General features: G+C 35.1%; 1 protein-coding gene across 1 annotated transcript in view; it reads left to right on the top strand.

The window, feature by feature from the left end:
- The window catches only part of SYCP1 (synaptonemal complex protein 1), a 120,748-nt gene extending 105,710 nt beyond the window's left edge, over positions 1 to 15,038 (top strand). The window contains exons 30-33 of the mRNA XM_087865756.1: positions 5,082 to 5,261; positions 9,722 to 9,865; positions 14,568 to 14,657; positions 14,760 to 15,038. Coding sequence (XP_087721882.1) covers positions 5,082 to 5,261; positions 9,722 to 9,865; positions 14,568 to 14,657; positions 14,760 to 14,897 — 552 coding nt within the window. The 3' untranslated portion in view covers positions 14,898 to 15,038. The remainder of the gene's footprint in view (positions 1 to 5,081; positions 5,262 to 9,721; positions 9,866 to 14,567; positions 14,658 to 14,759) is intronic.
- Positions 15,039 to 20,892: the final 5,854 nt, after the last annotated feature.

The following is a 20,892-nucleotide window of genomic DNA, read 5'->3' on the forward strand; positions in this document are numbered from 1 at the left end:
ATATTGTAATTAAGTTTATCAGATATTTCTGATTTGGGTGGGTTACTTCTTTGTGCCTCAGCTTGTTCATCTGTAAAGGGGTAATGAATAGTATCTATTTTTTAAAGTTGTTAAAAGGATTAAATGAGATAATACTTGTAAGGCATTTATAAGTAAATAGTGCTTGGCACATAGGAAATGCCATATAAGTGTTTTAAAAAATACAACAGTGAGCACTGAGTAATGTATAGAATTGTTGATCATTATATTTTACACCTGAAACAAATATAATACTATATGTTAATGAAACTTCAATTTAAAAAAATAAAAATGCAACAGAAAATCGTGAATATTCTGTATACAGGTGTACCTTGATCTTGTGGGTTCAGTTCCAGACCAATGCAGCAAAGTGAATATCATAATAAAGCAAATCAAATGAATTTTTTGGTTTCCCAGTGCATGTAAAAGTTATATGTACACTGTATTGTAGTCTGTTGAGTGTGCAATAGCATTATGTCTAAAAAACAATGTTCATACCATAATTTAAAAATACTATATGTTGGCTAACTGAACATAATAAAAAAAAAGAAAATCTTAAAAAATAAAAATAAATAAAAATACTGTATTGCTTAAAAATGCTAACCATCATGTGAGCTTTCAGTAAGTTGTAATCTTTTTGCTGGTTAAGGGTCTTGCCTTGGTATCAATGGCTGTTTACTGATGAATGGTGATGGTTGCTGAAAGTTGGGATGATGCTGGCAATTTTGTAAAATAAGACAATGAAGTTTGCTTCATTGACTCTTCCTTTCATGAACGATTTCTCTGTAGCATGGGATGCTGTTTGATAGCATTTTACCCGCAGTAGAACTTCTTTCAAAATCAGAGTAAATCCTCTCAAATGCTGCTGCTGATTTAGCAACTAAGTTTACATGATATTCTAAGTACTTTGTTGTCATTTCAACAATCTTCACAGAATCTTCACCAGGAGTAGATTTTATCTCAAGAAAGCACTTCTTTTTGCTGATAAATAGGAATTGACTCCTCACTTGTTGAAGTTTTATCATGAGATTGCCGCCATTAAGCCACATCTTCAGACTCTACTTTTAATTCCAGTTTTCTTGCTGTTTCCACCACCACTGCAGTTATTTCCATCGGGGAGGTCTTGAACCCCTTATAGTCATCCAAGAGGGTTAGAATCAACTTCTTCCGAATTCCTGTTAATATGGATATTTGATTTCTTCCTATGAATTCACAAATATTCTTAATGGCATCTAGAATGGTAACTCCTTTCCAGAAGGTTTTCAATTTACTTTTCCCAGATCCATCAGTAGAATATCTATGGCAGCTATAGTCTTACAAAATGTATTTCTTAAATAATAAGACTTGAAAGTCAGAACGACTCCTTGATCCATGGGGTGCAGAATGATGTTGTGTTAGCAGGTATCATAACATTAATCTTGTACATCTCCATCAGCGCTCTTGGGTAACCAGGTGCCTTGCCAATGAACAATAATATTTTGAAAGGAATCTTTTGTCTGAGCAGCAGGTCTTAACAGTGGGCTTAAAATAGTTAGTTAAACCATGTTGTAATCAGATATGCTGTCATCCAGGCTTTGTTGTTCTATTTATAGAGCATAGGCAAGTAGATTTAGCATAATTCTTAAAGGGCCCTAGGATTTTCAGAATGGTTAATGAGCACTGGCTTCAACTTAAAGTCACCAGCTGCATTAGTCCCTAACAAGGGAGTCAGCCTGGCCTTTGAAACTTTGAAGGCAGGCATTGACTTCTCTCTATTTATGAAGGTCCTAAATGGCATCGTCTTCCAATATATGGCTGTTTTGCCTACCTTGAAACTCTTTTGTTCAGTGTAGACGCCTTCAGTACTTAATTAGCTACATCTTATGGATAACTTGCGGCAGCTTCTACAATAGCCCTTGCTGCTTTAACTTGTACTTCTTTTTTTTTTTTTTTAAGATTTTATATATATGAGAGAGAGTGAGTGAGACAGCACGAGTGGGGGGGGCAGAGAGAGAGGGAGAAGCAGACTCCCCACTGAGCAGGGACCCCCCCCCCCCCCCCCCCGGCTAGGGACTGGATTCCAGGATCCTGGGATCATGACCTGAGCCAAAGGCAGATGCTTAACCGACTGAAGCACCCAGGCACTCCCTGCCTTGCACTTTTATGTTATGGAAATGGCTTCTTTCCTTAAATCTTATGAACCAGCCTCTGCTAGCTTCAGACTTTTCTTCTGCAGCTTCCTCACCTCTCTCTGCCTTCATAGAATTGAAGAGAGTTAGGGCCTTGCTCTGGGATAGGTTTTGGCCTAAGGTAGTATTATGACTGGTTTGATCTTCTATATGGACCACTAAAACTTTCTCCATATCAGTAAAGGCTGTTTCACTTTCTTATCATTTGTGTGCTTATTGGAAGCAGCACTTTTAGTGTCCTTCAAGAACTTTTCCTTTGCATTCACAGCTTGGCTAAGTGGTTGGTGCAGGAGGCCTGGCTTTTGGCCTGTCTCGGCTTTCAACATGCCTTCCTCTCTCTAAGCTCAATCATTTCTACCTTTTGATTTAAAGTGAGAGATGGGTGACTTTTTTTCACTTGGACACATCGAAGCCATTGTAGGGTTATTGATTGGCCTAATTTCCGTTTTATTGTGTCTCAGGCATTAGGGAGGCTTGAGGACAGGGAGAGAGATGAGGAATATAGGAGGTCAGTAGAGCAGTCAGAACACACACTGCATTTAAGTTAAGTTTGCCGTCTTATATGGATGTGGTTCATGGTGTCCCCAAACAATTATAATAGTAACATCAAAGATCACCAGTCACAGATTACCATAACAAATATAATGATAATAATGCAGAAATTTGAAATATTGTACGAATTACCAAGATGTGACACAAAGTGACACAGGTGACACTAAGCGAGCAAATGCTGTTGGAAAAATGGTGTTGATAAACTTGCTTGGGTCAGGGTTGCCACAAACTTTCCAATTTGCAAAAACCAAAACCACCAAAAAACACACAGCATCTGTGAAGTGCAATGAAATGAATGCTTGTATACGCATCACTGGAAGTGTAACATTCAGAAAAGAATGCAACTTGCAGGAAAGTACATACATTTCTATGACTTATTATGAAGAGGTTTATTTCAATATTCTAGAATGGGGATGCATTTTCTTTCAAGCTGCTAGTTTGTCAGGGGCGTATTAAATTCCCAGACTTGGCCACAAGGTGGTGGAGTTGTCATTCTCAGTCCTTTCAGGAGACAAAAATTTGTCCATGAGAACAGTTAGATTTTGGAGATTGAGATGATGAATTCAGAGCAGAAAAAATTTGCCTTCATCAAAATTGTGTTAGCACCTATGATGTAGAAATATATAGGAAGGAGGATACAGAAATGTAACTGTGTGAAAAAATGCTACCAAATTTATACCTGCTGGAAAGAAGATTATGAAGTGAGATCACTAGAACTGGGCAGAAACCTACAAATCATCTTTTAGTCCTTTGATTACATAGATGGATAAATACATAGAGATATTTGGAGATTACTTAATATCACCCAGCAAGATCGTATAAGATCCAGGAGAAAAGAGCATATTACTTGACTCCTGGTCCAGTGGTTGTTTTATATATATGTATATATATATATTTTTAACACACAGTGTTACATAAGTTCAGGTGTACAACATAGTGATTCAACAAGTTTGTACATTATGCTGTGTTCATCGCAAGTTTGGCTACCGTCTGTCCTTTACATTGCAATTACAATATCATCGACTGTTTTCCTTATGCTGTGCCTTTTATTCCTATGATTTATTCATTCCCTAACTGGAAGCCTGTATCTCCCACTTCCCTTCATCTATTTTGCCCATCCTCCCCACATCTGACAACCATCAATTTATTCTGTGCATTTATAGGTCTGATTCTGCTTTTTTGTTTGTTTATTCACTTATTTTTTTTGGTATTCCATGTGAGTGAAATATGGTATTTATCTTTCTCAGTCTGATTTATTTCACTTAGCATAATACCCTCTAGGTCCATCCATGGTATCTCCGATGGCACAATCTCATCCTTTTTTATAGTTGTGTAATATTCTTCTCTGTGTGTGTATATCACGCCTTCCTTTTCCATTCATCTTTCAATTAGTCCAGTGTTTTTATAGCACATGTGGTCATCTCTTAATCCTGCATTCTATACTCTCCTAATTTAATCTGCAGATTTAACCACTGAACTTTTGAGAATAGCTCTGCGTATGTGTGTGCGCACATTTTTTTCTTGTAATTGCCACAACTGTATTCATTGAGATGGTGGTGATCAAAGGAAGTGATAAAATTAGAAAGCAGCTAACACAATTCCACTAAAGCAGTTATTATGAACTTTTACTAGAAAGGTCAGATGCTGAAGGGAAGATACATATAAAGGTAGAAAGAAAATGGAAGAAATTGAGTTGAAATAAAGTCCAAGTATTTAGAGTAAATTTGTAATCTGTTTATACTTCAGAATTGAAGAAAGTAGTCATTTTTTTCCTCCTGGAAATTTTTTCTGGTTCTTTACTTTTTATAATTTTTCTTCCCTATTTCCCCTTCTTTCTTTCTTTCTTTCTTTCTTTCTTTCTTTCTTTCTTTCTTTCTTTCTTTCTTTCTTTCTTTCTTTTTGGTGGGGAGTAAGGCTGGTGGGTAGGAAAAGACTGATATTTTTATAGATGAGAGAGAGGAAATATGAAAGCATAAAAGAGAATGGACAGAAATGAGAATAAACTGCCCTCTGGCTTTTAGGCTATTGTAATGAACCACAAAGAAAGGCTCTTTGCCACCAGGAATAGAGATTTTTTTCTTCAGCAAATCCTCAACTTTTGGTCAGTTAGAGAGTTGAGACATTTTATTTCTTTTCATAGCAGCTCTGTAAAGACAGAAAGGCAGATACCATTTTTATCTTCAATGGGAAAATAAAGTGACAAGTAAGGATAATTTATTCAAAGTTATCTAATTAATAATAGATTTGAGGATATTCTAGTTTATTCCAGTGTTATTTCTACTAATTGCTGTACTTAAAATGACCTGTAGTAATGATTTTATTCCCTTTTGTTGTTCAATATAGAAAATACAGACACCTTTATTGGAAACACCTGAAAATCATTATTGGAAAATTGATTCTAAAGCAGCTCCTTCACAAAATTTATCTCGAAATGTCACATCAGCTGACCATGGCAAATCCAAAGATAAAAGAGACTATTTGTGGACATCTGCCAAAAGTACTTTATCTGCACCATTACCAAAGGTTGGTTGTTAAAATTTCTAAGAAGGTCATAACTTTTTTAGTTAAAAAAGAAGGTTCTGGTATCATATACCATATATCTGGTATCACACATATAAATATTAAACCAATTCAATTTTTGTAATACCAGCATGAAATGGTTTCTTTTTTGTTTGTTTGTTTATGTCACTGTCCACAACTTAATCACATTTTGGGCAGATTTCATAACTTTCTGTCATTCACCAGATGGCATTCCCTGATGTGGAAAATCTGATTCTGACTTAAAATTTTTCAGTATCACCCCAGTTACTTCCCTTTGCTGTTTACTTTGCATCACTTGTTGCTAGAGTCCTTTACTTAGCAATCAGCCCTCAGTGGATCAGGTGCCACCAGCAAGATGGCTCAGTTGGTAGCTCTCTTTCACATGTTCACTTAACCCATGCAGAATTCATTCAACCTTTCCATGCTAAACAGCAGTACAGAATGCTAGATTTCTGACCCCACCTCCCACCATCTCTCTAATTTCTTTTTACTCTAAACTATCCAGCCAGACACAAAGATAAAATTTCTTAGTTTATATCTAGTGAGGAAATGAGATGTCAGTCCTTCTTGAAGGCATCCCTACTTTTTGTTAGGCTCCTGTTAAAAGTTGTCTCCTCACCTGCCTTGGAAATTGAAGGGAAAAATATTTTGACCTCTCTCTATCCCTCTAAGCTGAAATTTCATGCCTTCCCCTTCCAGTTTCCTTAAAATAACTGGGAAGAAAGGAGGTGTTTGGTGATTGTAGGGCCAGTTTAACCACTTTTTAATAAGCCCTAGAGAAGGATCTGGCTTTAATCATAGGTTGCTTTCTTTAGAATATGGGTTACTAGCATTTTTTCCCGCACCTTTGTGCCCCAGTTGACAATTTCAGAGTGAAAGGAAGAGTCTCTCTTACATCCTGTTACATATACGATATCATCCACACTGTGGAAATTATGAAAATTAATAAACTACATAGCTTAGAGAGGCTTTTACATAAAATTATTTTGTTGTATTTATATTATTCAGAATATGAAGTGATCTTTATATAGAATGACCTTACTAAAAAAAAAACTTTATATTGAAATATATGCAAGAAAAATACACAGATCTTAATTATGCAACTTGATGATTTTTTTTTTTAAAGATTTTATTTATGTATTCGACAGAGATAGAGACAGCCAGCGAGAGAAGGAACACAAGCAGGGGAAATGGGAGAGGAAGAAGCAGGCTCATAGCGGAAGAGCTTAATGTGGGGCTCGATCCCATAATGCCGGGATCACGCCCTGAGCCAAAGGCAGACGCTTAACTACTATGCCACCCAGGCGCCCCCAACTTGATGATTCTTTACAAACTAAACATGACTCTATAACCAGCACTCAGATTAAAGCACAGAATGTTACTATCACCTCTGAAGATTTTCGTGCCCCCCCCTTTAGTCACTGGCTTCTCCCCCAAGGCAAAATACTGTTTCAACTCTAATATTAGGTATACCTGTTTTTGTATTTTCTTTTTTCCCTGTTTTTGCATTTTCTATAAATGGAATCATTATTTTTATTTTGACTTTTTTCACTTAATATGTTTGTAGGACTCATCCGTATTGTTGCTTGAAGTTGTAGATTCTCTGTTTATGTTTCTATATAGTATTCCATTGTGTGATTTACCACAGTTAATTTATCTATTGTATTGTTTAGTGGACTTTTGGGTAGTTTCCAGACTGGGCTTTTATGCATAGTCTTGCTATAAAAATTCTGGTATTTGACCTGGATGCATTTTGGTTGGGTATGTCTTTAGGAATGAATTTGTTGGGTTATAGGGTTATGCATAATATGTTCCATCTTAGTAGATACTGCCTGAGCTGTTTCTTACTGTGATACAAAACATGTGGGTGTTTCCCCCCATGCCAGTTCTGATCTCTAGACACCAACTGGTTTTCCAATAACTTGATTAAATTCTGACACTACCTGGAGTTAATGTAGACCCCACAGGTTAAGGGCTCAGTCCTACAAGACTGCTTCTACTTCAGACACTAGTTACAATCCTGGTTTGCCCCTATTGACCAACAAGCTCTAAATTGGGGGTTCCCATAACTCCCCTCCTCAGGTTTGCTAATTTGCTAGAATGATTCTCAGAACTCAGAAGATTCCTTTACTTACTATTACCAGTTTATTATAAAGGGTACAACTCAAGAACAGCCAAATGGAAAAGATGAATTGGGCAAGGTATGAGGGAAGGGGTACAGAACTTCCATGCCCTCTTCAGGAGTGCCACCCTTCCGGTACCTCTATGTGTTTGCCAACATGGGAACTCTCAGAACCCCATCATTTAGAGGTTTTTATGGAAGTTTCATTCCCTAGCATGACTGGTTAAATCATTGGCCATTGGTGTTTAACTCAATCTCCAAACCCTCTCCCCTCCCAAGTCAAGGGCTATAGCTGAAATGTTACAAACTTCTAATCAGGCCTTGGTTTTTCTGGTGACCAGCCACAATCCTAAAGTTATCTAGGAGCCCCTTACTGCCAGTTATTTCATTAGCATTAACTCTGGTCCAGTCTTTCCTTATTTTGAATAAGGAAAGACTCCAATCACATTACTGGGGGACAAAGACTGAATATTGTACCAAAAGATGCTCTGACCACCCCTGTCACTCAGGAAATTACATGGATTTTAGAAGTTCTGTGTCAGGAACCAGGGACAGACTAAATATATATTTCTTGTTTCTTATCACACTGCCAGTCATGTTTTTCAAAAAAAATCATGATGTCAATTTACATCCTAATCAGCAGTGAATGAGAGGTCTAGTTGCTCCACATCCTTGCCACCACATTATTTTTTTTCTTTTTGATTTTAGCCATTCTCATGGTTGTGGTGACCTTACTTTAAAAAAAAAACATTGTTTTACCATAATTTTAGATTTATAGAAAAGTTGCAAGGTAGTACAGAAAATTCCTTTATAGATATATCACCCAGTTTTCCACATTGTTAATATCTTACATTACCATGCACATTTGTCAAAACTAGGAAACATACATTGGTACATTACCGTTAAATTTAGATTTTATTTCATTTTTCCATTAATGTCAGAACTTTACAAAGCCCCTGTGGATGTCATTTCCTGTCTGTTCTTTTGAAGTTTTTGATTTGTCTATCATTTGCTCTGTTAAAATCATTGCCTCATGGAACTGCAAAGTTAAAACACTTGCCTATAATTGTTTTGACAAATGCTGTGCTGTACTTCACACCAAGGAGAAAGCTTTTTGTACTGAATGAGCTCTAAGTCAGGTTAAATACAGACAGCCTTGTAAGTGAGGTCTTTCAGAGAAGTTAAAGTAATGACAACGTTTTGGGAATAAAGCTTTGAAAGAGCTCTCAATTCTATTTTGCTCTGTCTAGTGGCTCTCAGGCTGGATAAAGACCATGGGATGTTATTTTTTTTAAGGGTAACATAGAGAATAGGGATGAAGAAAAGTTAAAACACCACAAAGCTTGCTGTTCTTACAGAGGTTCAGCCATTAAAAAAAAAAAAAAAGAGCACTACAGTTTGTGGCAAGCTTTTGATTAATTTCCAGAGTTCTGAAAAAGCTGACTTTAACCATTTTACCAGTATTTTTCTTTATAGAAGAACAAATTTTTGGGATACCTTACTCTGTCATTTTTTCTGATGTCACTGACCTAACTTTTTAAAGATACTTTAAAAAAATCATAAAACTTACAGGATAATATGGAATACTAAACATTGACTAATGTGAATTACCTTAGGAACAAAATATAAGCATACCCTTTTCTCATAAATCAGTAAGGATTTTTGTAGAAAGAGCAGAGCTCACATCACTTCTTTGGTCTTAATTATTGTTAGAAAAATTAAATCTCTTTTATTCTTTCTTTCTTTCTCTTTCTTTCTCTTTCTTTCTTTCTTTCTTTCTTTCTTTCTTTCTTTCTTTCTTTCTTTCTTTCTTTCTTTCAGATTTTATTTATTTATTTGGCAGAGAGAGAGACAGTGAGAGAGGGAACACAGGCAGAGGGAGTGGGAGAGGGAGAAGCAGGCTTCCTGCTGAGCAGGGAGCCCAATGCGGGGCTCTGTCCTGGGACCCTGGGATCATGACCTGAGCCGAAAGCAGACACTTAATGACTGAGTCACTCGGGCACCCCAAAAGTCCCTCTTTACTTAACATTGTTGACTACTGAAGCTGGAGAGGGTCTCTCCCCCCTCTCTCCTGCCATTATTTTCTTCAGTAAGTTGAAGGGAAGGGTAAAGAAAAAGTCCGCTATTATAAATCGTTTGAAGAAAGAAGTTTTAGTATCAAAAATATCTGAATGAAATTCTTATTAAAAAATCTCTATATACATCCCACTAATAATGGAGAGTTATTGATTACTAAAGATTACTAAAGATTGATTACTAAAGTTTATCAATAATATAGAGTTTTTTGTTGGGATAATATGTTGTTTTTCTTTTTGGATAGGCATATACTGTGAAGACACCAACGAAACTAAAAATTCAGCAAAGAGAAAGCAAGAATGTACCCACGGAAGAAAGTAATAAAAAGAGAAAAATGGTCTTTGAGTTTGATATTAATTCAGATAGCTCAGAAACGACTGATCTTTTGGTAAAAATACTACAAATCAATATTTATTACTTGTATTTATTATTTTTGCACATTTTTGATGTATATGTATAATATATACACATAGTATCTACCATTGCAATACTAAAATATAGAACTCCATATTTCACAGAACCTTATGCTTTTGCAGCATTTTGGAGAAACAAGGTTTACATAATCTAACTTCAGAAAACATGGCATTTTGAAATACTTGATGTTACATGGTTGGCATATGAGATGATTAAACCATCTTGTTTTCCAACAGAGTGTTATAAAGGAGTTTTTACCACATACTGTTTTCCCCCCTCTCCCCCCCCACCTTTCTTCCTTTCTTTCTTTTCTTTCTTTTCTTCCTTTTCTTTCTTTTCTTTTTTCTTTTATTTTATTTTCTTTCTTTTCTCTTTCTTTCTTTCTTTCTTTCTTTCTTTCTTTCTTTCTTTCTTTCTTTCTTTCTTTCTTTCTTTCTTTCTTTCTTTCTGTTTTTAGAAAGGTTAGGTGAATCTTGCTATGGCCAAATTTGTTATTTAGGGCCCCTCTTGATTTTGCGTATTATACATGTTCCTTATTTTATACCACTTATTGCTTGAAATCTATATCAAGGTATTGGTTGACATGTATAACATTTTTTATAATAATTTTTTATTATGTTATGTTAGTCACCATACAGTACATCCCTAGTTTTTGATGTTCCATGATTCATTACTTGTGTGTAACACCCAGTGAACCATGCAAGTATAACATTTTTATCATTCTTAAAGAGTTAATGTATTAAAGATGAGTTGTTTATGGAAGATATTACCCCTAGCAGTTTGTATTACTAATTATTCCATCATGAGTGTATCCACACATGCCAGTATTTTCTAAAGTCATAATATTGATTTATTGAGAATAATTAAATTTAGATTAATTTAATTTAAAAACGAACCTCATCACACAAAATGAAGCAATATACCAAAGATTCTTAATTACAAAACTCCAGTTAAAGGCACTAGTTTGTTTCATTATGCCACTTTTAACTTTTGAGATCCTTCAAGCTTTTTTACTGCTTTGGGACCCTCTATTTTCATTTGTTCTGGAATAATGAGTAGCTGAAGTCTTAAAACCCTAATTATTGAAGTTAACTTATAGAATACTTACTTAAGTACCTCTTTGTCTTATAGATGATGATTAACATTTTAATGATTAAAACTGTGAACCAAGCACTGTTGCAAAGACTATATAGATTATTTTTTAGAATAATCTCATATTAGAAGTATACACAGTGTTGCTATTTTCATTTTGCAGATGAGAAAACTGAGTCACACAGGTACCTTGCCCAAGATCACGTAGCTAGTAAGGCATGGAGCCAAAATTTGAACACAGTTTAGCTCCATAGCCTACATAAGTCATTATACATAATAACTGCCAGCTCAAACTGAAGTCCAGATATATAAAAATGTACAGAGAATTAGTAGAAAGACTGTGAGCTCTGGAATTAGACAGTCCAGGGTTGTTCTAGCAGTGTGAATTTAAGCTAGTTTCTTAGCTGAGATTCAGAATGGTTCGTGATTTCTTTTTTACAAGGAGCATCACAACTTTGTAACACAGTAAACATACTACAGTATTATATAAGTATGCACAATTTTTTATACTTGCCTAAAAAGACATTTTGTAGTCTGTTTATTTGGTTATAGTTATTACTTCAAGTTACTATTTTTGTAATTATTGTTGCATTTAAATTTTGGTGAACATTCAAATAATTATAAAAAGTTAGATTTAAAAATGGATTGTCTAGAGTGAGTGACCTTAGAGAAGATGGTGGAGTAGGAAATACCACAAGTTTCTTTCTCTACCTAGACAGCAATTGTACTCACAGAAACTGTCTGAAGTAACTATTTTGGAACTCTGGAGACTATTTGAAAGCTTGCAACTTCCAGGGTTGAAATTTGGTAAATTATAGTTAATTTTGATCAATTTCAGTCTTAAGAATGGTAGTGACTACCTATCATCCAATCCATAGTCCTGTGGTAGGCAGCCATGCTCATGTCTTGCTGTAGCTAGGGTGAGCAATGAGGACTTTTTTTCTGAGTATCAGGATTCAGTGTTCTGTATTATCATTGCTGCTTCTCATCACTGTGCAGGCACAGAAACTGGCTGCCATTACTTCAACCCTTAATGGCTGAAAGCGTCTTACAGAGGATTTAAATGAACTGTACCTGGTTTTCTCCCCCCCCCCCCCCCACTTTTCTTCTTTGGAGGATCAGACATTTAAAGAATTAGGACATCAAGAGCAATCACATTTCAGCAATGTGGAAGGGTATAAGAACACATGACATTGGTTATGTTTTTATACACCAGCAATGATTAATCCAAAAGGGAATTAAGGAAAATTAAGAAAACAATACCTATATAGTATCATCTAAACATATTGAATATTTAGGAACAAATCTAACCAAGAAGATGAAATACTGAAATACAATGAAAACTACAAAACATTGCTGAAGGAAATTAAAGAAGACCTAAAAAATTAGAAAAAAATTCTGTGTTTATGAATGTTAAGTCTTTAATAAGTTAAGATGTCCTATATGCTGGCTAATTGAGCATAATAAAAAAAGATGTCAATACTACCCAAAGCAGTCCACAAATTCAGTGCAATCTCTATCAAAATTCCAACAGCTTTTTGGCAGAAATGGAAACTCTGATACTAACATTCATATAGAATTGCAAGGGTCCCCAAATAGCGAAACAATTTTGAAAAAGAAGGGTAATGTTGGAGGACTTACAGTTCTCAACCTTGAAACTTTCTACAAAGCTAGTAATTTAAAGAAATTAGTACTAGGATAAGGGCAGATATATAGACCAAAGGAATAAAGGAGCCCAGAAATAAATTCTCACATATATAGTCAATTGATTTTTGACGAGAGTGCCAAGACCATTCAGAGGGGGAAAGGGCATTTTTTTCCTAACTAATGGTGTTAGAACTGAATATTGGATATACACATGCAAAAGAATGAAGTTGGACTCTTACTTTATACCACATTAAAAATTGACTCAAAATGGATCAAGAACCAAAACTTAAGGGCTAGAACTATGAAACTCTTAGAAGAAAATATTGGGGAAATTTTCATGACATCAAATTTAGCAAGGGCCTCATGGGTGTGACACCAAAAGCACAGGCAAGAAAAGAGAAAACTGATAAATTTGACTTCAAAATTAAGAATTTTTGTGCATCAAAGTACACTATTAAGAAAGTGGAAAGAAATGTTAAAGAATGGCAGAAAATATTTCCAAATCATATATCTGAAAAGGGGTAAATGTCTGGAATACATAAAGAACTCCCATAACTCAAAAACAAAAACCATACAACCCAATTTTAAAATGGGCAAAGGACTTGAATAGACATTTCTCAAAAGAGGATATACAAATGGCCAATAAGCACATGAAAAGATGAATGTTGCAGTTATAAGGACAGATATGGTTTTGTTTTAAATTGGGTTAATTTATCCCTTTCTTCTCCTACCGATCTTCCTACTTCTTATGTTCCATAGATGAGAGAAACCGTATGATAATTGTCTTTCTCTGCTTGGGTGTTTTACGCAACTAATGAATCATGGAACTTTACATCAAAAACCAGGGATGTACTGTATGGTGACTAACATAATATAATAAAAAATATTATTATAAGAAAAAGAATAAATTGGGTTAATTTGTTATTTTTATATGGGTAGTCATTAATGAATACTATGCACTGAGTAAAATTTTAATGATAGTTTACAAGATTTTAAAATAATTTTTCTTTTTTAAGCTGGTCAGTAGGTACATAGTGCTTGGGAGTGTATTTGAAAAGGCAGCTTTTTATGACTTACTGAATTCTGCTGAAATCTTAAAATTCACGAAAATGTTTGAATTTTTTAATTCATGAAGCCTCTATAAATGTGACATTAGTGAGCAGGAAAAGATAATGTGAACTGATTGTTTACCAGACTAAATCTGTATAGCATATTCATTAAGAGAGTGGATTTCTAGAGCCAACCTATCTGGATTTGAATCCTGGCTCTCCCTCTTAACTAGCTGTGTAATCTTAGGCAAAGTACTTAACATTTCTGTGTCTCAGTTCTTCACCTTTAAAATGGGGATAATAATAGTATACCTACTTTATAAAATTATTGTGAGGATTAAAACTAATTAAAATATGCAAAGTGCTTAAAACAGTGCCTAACATAAAGAAAGTACTAAATAAGTGTTAGCTATTATTATTTGGGGGAATTACAATACTCATAAATTGATAGTTGATAACATTATAATTTTTATGGGATTGTACATGCTTATTATACGGCCGAAGTGTGAGTTTGAGTGAGTAGGCTGGGGGAAAATGGAAGGAAAAGTAGTAGTATAAAGACTCTGAAACTGAAGTAGAACTCAGTAGAAAAGTACTATTCATATACATGTTGTATTTCATTTAATACAGATATTAGTATTTCATATGATACAATATAGCTGGTAGAATCTAAATCTATGTCCTTGTTTGGCAGATTATTTATTTTGTCATTGTCTTCAGTTTTTCTTCTTTTTTCTTTCTTCTTTCTACTCTCTCCCTTCTTTCACCTCCACCTCCTTTCTTCCTTCCTTCCCTTCCTCATCTTTCTCCTCCTCTCTGTGATATGTAGACAAAATTTTAATATAGTGATGACAGACCCCAAATTATATTTTTGTATTTTTCTTTAAGAGCATGGTTTCAGAAGAAGAGACATTGAAAAAATTATACAGGAATAATAATCCAACAACTTCTCATCTTTGTGTCAGAACACCAAAAAAGGTAGTTTTAAATTTTTACTTCAGAAAGCAAATTTCAAAACCTGGACTTTATCTTTTTAAATTAAACATATTTTGTTTTGATTTGATTTGATTTTGTATTCAGACCCCTTCATCTCTAACAACCCCTGGATCTACACTGAAGTTTGGAGCTATGAGGAAAATTCGGGAAGATCGTTGGGCTGTAATTGCTAAAATGGATAGGAAAAAAAAACTAAAGGATGCAGAAAAGCTATTTGTTTAATTTCAAAAAATCAGTGTGATTAAGGAGCCTAATATCAAATTTATAGTTAATTTAAGAATGTTGTATTTTCTGAAATAGCTAAACATTTTTTGACATTGAGACTTTTTTATATTTACATAATTTGTTTTTTATGATTTTTATGTTTTGGCCTGAATTACCACATGTTACCTGAAAACTTGTAATTCTATTCAGATAATAAGATGATTATATTTTGTTTTTACCTTTTCTTGTATTTATGAAAACTGTTTTAGCTAATTTTTCAAATTTGTAAAATTATCCATTGAATGCTAGGAACACATTGGGATTTACTCTTTATTCTTTATTATTAAAATATTTTGGATACAAATAAATGCTTTTCATTGATTCTGTGAGGTCATCTGAACAAGCTGATCATAATGTTGATATTTTTAAAATGTTAAGGTCATTTTGGTGAAGTTTCACAGTTCTAAAGCAGTTTTATATGTTTATAAAATTGACAAATGGCCTTTAGTTGTAGGAAAAAAAGGCTTTACCAGTATGGCTTCCTAACATTGTTTATTCAACATTCATTAATTTAAGCAAATATTTATTGAATGCCCCCTAAGAGTCAAGCCCAGTTCTAGATAGATACTGGGGATATGACAATGAACAAAACAGAAAAATAAACCCTCTCTTCTAGACTTACATTTTACTGAGGGAAATAGACAATAAATAAACCTGGATATGGTTTTGGGACTTCCAGCTTCTGATATCTTAACTGAAAATTTATAATTAGTCTCCTGATAAAGTATTTTTTTAGAGCATTATTAGTCTTGATAATGTGATAGTTCATATTTGATGCTCTATATTTTCAAGCATTTAAAAATAAAACAAGACTAGTGTATTAGTTGAGGTAATGCTATCTTCTCTGGCTAATCATTCATCAACTTCTCACTTCTCTAAAGTCCAACATAAATGTTTCTATTTAGTGAACCAGCAGCATTCCTCCAGGCAGTGATTCAGGAAACCTGGTTCCTTCCAACTTTTAGTTCTGCCTCACTCAATTACTGGCTTCCAAGGTTGCTCCAAAAAGATTTGCCGACATACTGCCTGAAATAAGGATAAGGTGAGGAAAAGAGAAGGAGCAAAGTTGGGTCTTGAAATTCTGTTTTGACCTATGAAATATTTTTTTTGGGGGGGTTCTATGTAATAGTTGAGATATCTTAGATATCTAAGTGGAGCTGTTGATAGGGCATTGAACAAATGAATCTGGAGTTCTCCAGAAGGGTCATTATTTAGTAGTCATTGGCATATACATGCCATTTAAAGCATAGGACTGAATGCACTCCCTTTATGGACATTGAGTGTATAGTTATAGAAAATAAAGGAGTTGATACTGAGCCTTGGAATACTGGAACGTTTAAAAGTCAATCAATAGAGGAGTTGCTGCAAAGATTAAGGAGAGACAGGTGAAGTGTAAGGGGTCATGGAAGCTTAAAGAACAAAGTGATTCAAGAAGGGAGCATTCCCCTGTGTCAAATCCTTCTGAGTGTCAATACCTGAAAGCAAAAATCGTTGGATTTGGGATTATCTATATGATACACAACCTCTGCTCTCAATGATTTGATGTCCAGTAGCAAATATAAATGTGTATGTGCCTCTTCCTTTCAGTACATCTGTATCTTTGGGCTAAATACCTAGTAGTGCAATTGCTGGGCCATAGGGTAACTCTATTTTTAACTTTTTGAGGAAGCTCCATACTGTTTCCCAAAATGGCTTTACCAGCTTGCATTTCCACCAACAGTGTAAGAGGGTTCCCCTTTCTCCACATCCTCGCCAACATTTGTTGTTTCCTGCCTTGTTAATTTTTGCCATTCTATCTGGTGTAAGGTGGTATCTCGTGGTTTTGATTTAAATTTCCCTGATGGCTAGTGATGTTGAACATTTTTTCATGTGTCAGTTAGCCATTTGTAGGTCTTCTTTGGAGAAGTGTCTGTTCATGTCTTCTGCCCATTTTTTGACTGGATTATTTGTTTTTTGGGTGTTGAGTTTGAAAAGTTCTTTATAGATCTTGGATACGAGCCCTTTATCTGTACTGTCATTTGCAAATATCTTCCCCCATTCCGTGGGTTGCCTTTTTGTTCTGTTGACTGTTTCCTTTGCTGTGCAGAAGCTTTTTATCTTGATGAAGTCCCAAAAGTTCATTTTCGCTTCTGTTTCCCTTGCCTTTGGAGAAGTGTCTTGAAAGAAGTTGCTGTGGCCGATGTCGAAGAGTTTACTGCCTATGTTCTCCTCTAGGATTTTGATGGTTTCTTGTCTCACATTGAAGTCTTTCATCCATTTAGAGTTTATCTTTGTGTATGGTGTAAGAGAATGGTTGATTTTCATTCTTCTGTGTATAGCTGTCCAGTTTTCCCCAGCACCATTTATTGAAGAGACCCCCTTGCAGCAATGTCCATAATAGCCAAACTGGAAGAAGCTGAGATGCTCTTTAACAGATGAATGGATAAAGATGTGGTACATATATACAATGGAATATTACTCAGCCATCAGAAAGGATAAATACCCACCATTTGTATCGACATGGATGGAACTGGAGGGGATTACGCTAAGTTAAGTAAGTCAAGCAGAGAAAGACAGTTATATGGTTTCACTCCTATATGAAACATAAGGAATAGCACGGAAGACCATAGGGGAAGGGAGGGAAAACTGAACAGCGGGGGGAATCAGAGAGAGAGACACAACCATGAGAGACTATGGACTCCGGGAAACAAACTGAGGGTTTCAGTTGGGGAGGATGGGTGGTGTAGCTGGGTGATGGGTATTAAGGAGGGCACGTGTTGGGATGAGCATTGGGTGTTATACGCAGCTAATGAATCATTGAACACTACATCAAAAACTAATGATGTACTATATGGTGGCTAACTGAACATAATAAAAAAAATATAAATCTGTAAACAAATGAATCACTTATAATGTAAGTAATTCAACAGTATGTAAATGTAAGATACAGAGACATGAAAGATAATTTCATGTCTTGGCTTCTGAAAAGGTCTTCTAGAAGAGATGAGTTTGGACATAAATAAGAATACTATAGGGGCGCCTGGGTGGCTCAGTTGGGCAACTGACTCTCGATTTCTGCTCAGGTCATGATCTCAGGGTTGTGAGATTGAGCCCTGCCTCGGTCGAGCTCTGTCCTGGTGTGGAGCCTGCTTAAGATTCTCTCTCTTCCTCTACCCTTCCCCACCCCCCTCACATGCTTGCTCTCACTCTTTAAAAAAAATTGTTATAGGTGTATATGAAGGACAAGAGAAAATTAAGACATAAGAAATAGCAATCTTTAGAAAGCCCATTAAAGGTAAATTGGAACAGGGTGAAACTATTGCAGCTATTGAAATAGTCTAGGTGGGAGATAGGAAGATTTCTTAGACTAAAAATTTAAGTTCCAGACTTTTAGATTATATCTAATCCTAGCCTAAGAAAAATATCCATGATTTTGTCACTTTAACAATAATAAAATGTCTCCCACTTCATGTAAATGTAAATTCATGATGTCAAAGAGCAACTTGCTTTGGTTGATATAAAGGTTAGAAATAAATTATTTATAGTTCAGGCAACCTGAATTCAGTATAATTAATAGTCCACAGGCTATAGAAGTACATCCAGAACTTTAATCAGTGGCAGGTCAGCTCTGGGTTAGAAATAGGAAATAACAAACAGGAGACAGATAAGACTTAATATTATTTAAGTTATGAAATCATAGAGTTGGAGGAAACTGAAAAGATTTAATTTTGACAGATCATTAATTTGAGGCCTATGAAAACAATCAAAATTAAAAGGAAAAGATAGTTTTAAAAAATGACTTGATTTCTATATGCATACGCATAATTTACATCAGTGCGTAAATATAACCATATAAGATCTTAGTGTCCCCTTTTTTTCCCTTTTGCTTTTGTTCTTCCCCTCTTTCTTCCCCTCTCTACATGCATCAGGGCCCCCTCTGCCAAATCCCCCCCTCATAGGGGAAAAAAAATCTTTTCTATTTTTTTCAATGACAGATAGATGTAGATAATAAATATAATGTATTTAATTACATATTTTTACATATGCATGTATGCACACAGGATTCTCTGGTCATGGTTAATTTATGAAAATTGGATGATAATAATATATACTTTTCAGAGTCTTAATTTACTTAGTATCTCTCCTTCTGGGCATGTGAAAAGATTAGATTTCCATTTCCATCTTGGTGAGCCTATATGATAAGTTCTGGCCAATAAGTTTAGGTAGAACTGTTGTGCATTAATTACTCATGCCAGGGTATTTGATTAGTAGTGTGAGACCTTCTATCACACTCTTTCTCTTGCTGTAGCAATTTGAGATGTTACAGTTGATGAAACTCCTGTCATTCTATGTAAGTGAAAATTACATAGAATAAAATTTCCCCATTTACCCATCGTGGTCATGTAACATGAATAAGAAGTAAGACTTGGTAGTGTTAAACCCCTGAGAGTTTGGGATTGTCTATGATTGCTGGCATAACCTACTCAATCTTAACATATATAATGTGAATTCTCTTTGTTTCCAGTTTTCTGCACTATGAACAATGCTAATGTTAGTGATTTTATTTCTGTAAATTATTAGTTTTGGAATTGATGGGCCTACAGCTACATATATTAAAAATTTTAATAGATGTTGTCTAGGAGTTGTAGTAAAATTATGTAATCACTGGTATGGAAATATATAGTAAATGTATAAATCATTATGTAATTAAAAGTTGAAAATATATTCTATGGCAAAAATGTATCCTACAAAGTAAACATTATTCTCTTATAAAATGCTAACCAAGAGATATAAACTGTAATACAAATTATCTAATCATTCTAATAATTTCCAAATCATTTTTTAATTTTTAAAAAGTATTGCTGTGTTACTTGCTTGATGTGCCTATTAAAAGAAGCCTCTCCCTGATTTATGATTTGTCAAATGTATCAGTTTTTTTCCAGTGACTTTCCAAGTAAACTGATAGTCATTAAATGACCCAGTCTCAATAAGTAGAGAATTTCTCTTCTCACCAACAGCATTGTTCATAGTGCTCAGTCCTCTCTCCACCTATACTAAATTAACAACTATTACATTAAAAAATTTCTAGTCCTTATAATATCTGGGACTTTTGTATATTCTGTTTATCAGCTAAATTACAAATATAGTTTATTAGATTATCATGTTTACTTAAGTCAAAACTAATTCTTGCCAGACTGCATGTTATATGTGTCAGTTAAAAGTATGTGTTTTTGTTTGTTTGTTTGTTTGTTTTTTGGGCTGACTGAACTAGGAATCCTAGCACTTCTCCTGTTTATGGTCTGAATAATAACAGCTCTGTGTGGCTGAGCTTTTTTAGGTCTATAAAATGATGATACTTAAAACTAGGGAAAATGAGTTAATAGATATTTTGAAAGGTATCTAGCACAAAGCAAGTATTAATCATGGTTAGCTCTCATTTTTATTAAGAAAAGCAGTCTTATGGATGCCCAAGACAGGTGGGCTTTCAGTGGGTTTTAATGGGTTTGACTCACCATAAGGTGAAAATTCAAGAGGGACAGTGAAAAAGGAGGACTTGTACTCTAGAAGTTCCCTAGCTCCATATTGGCCAGTGGACTCTCTCCAACCTCAGAAGCCTCTTTCCTATTCTGGGAGTACCTGAAATGTCAGTAGAACTCATACTCCTAGACTGGTGCCTGCAGTATTTATTATTACCACACACGGGCTTCTCCGTTAACTTGGAGGCTACAGTTCCTACAAAATGGACACAGGAGAGGCTAACGCCAGGCAGCTCTGGCCAGTAATAGGTGGCCACCATTTACAAAAGGCCAGACTGGCATGGAGCACTGGTCTGGTATTGCTAGCACTACTGACTGAGGAAATCTGCTTTGCTGAGGTCTGCATCTGCTTTGGGGGACTCAGGAGATGGTGTTTGGTGCATGGGAGTGAAGGCAGGTTACCTAGCAGGACAGCAGGTAGATGGCCCCAAGGAAGG

The sequence above is a fragment of the Ursus americanus genome, chromosome 12 (assembly GCF_024610735.1).
Source record: "Ursus americanus isolate L20-20 chromosome 12, mUrsAme1.1.p, whole genome shotgun sequence".
In the NCBI taxonomy this organism is placed as follows: domain Eukaryota; kingdom Metazoa; phylum Chordata; class Mammalia; order Carnivora; family Ursidae; genus Ursus; species Ursus americanus.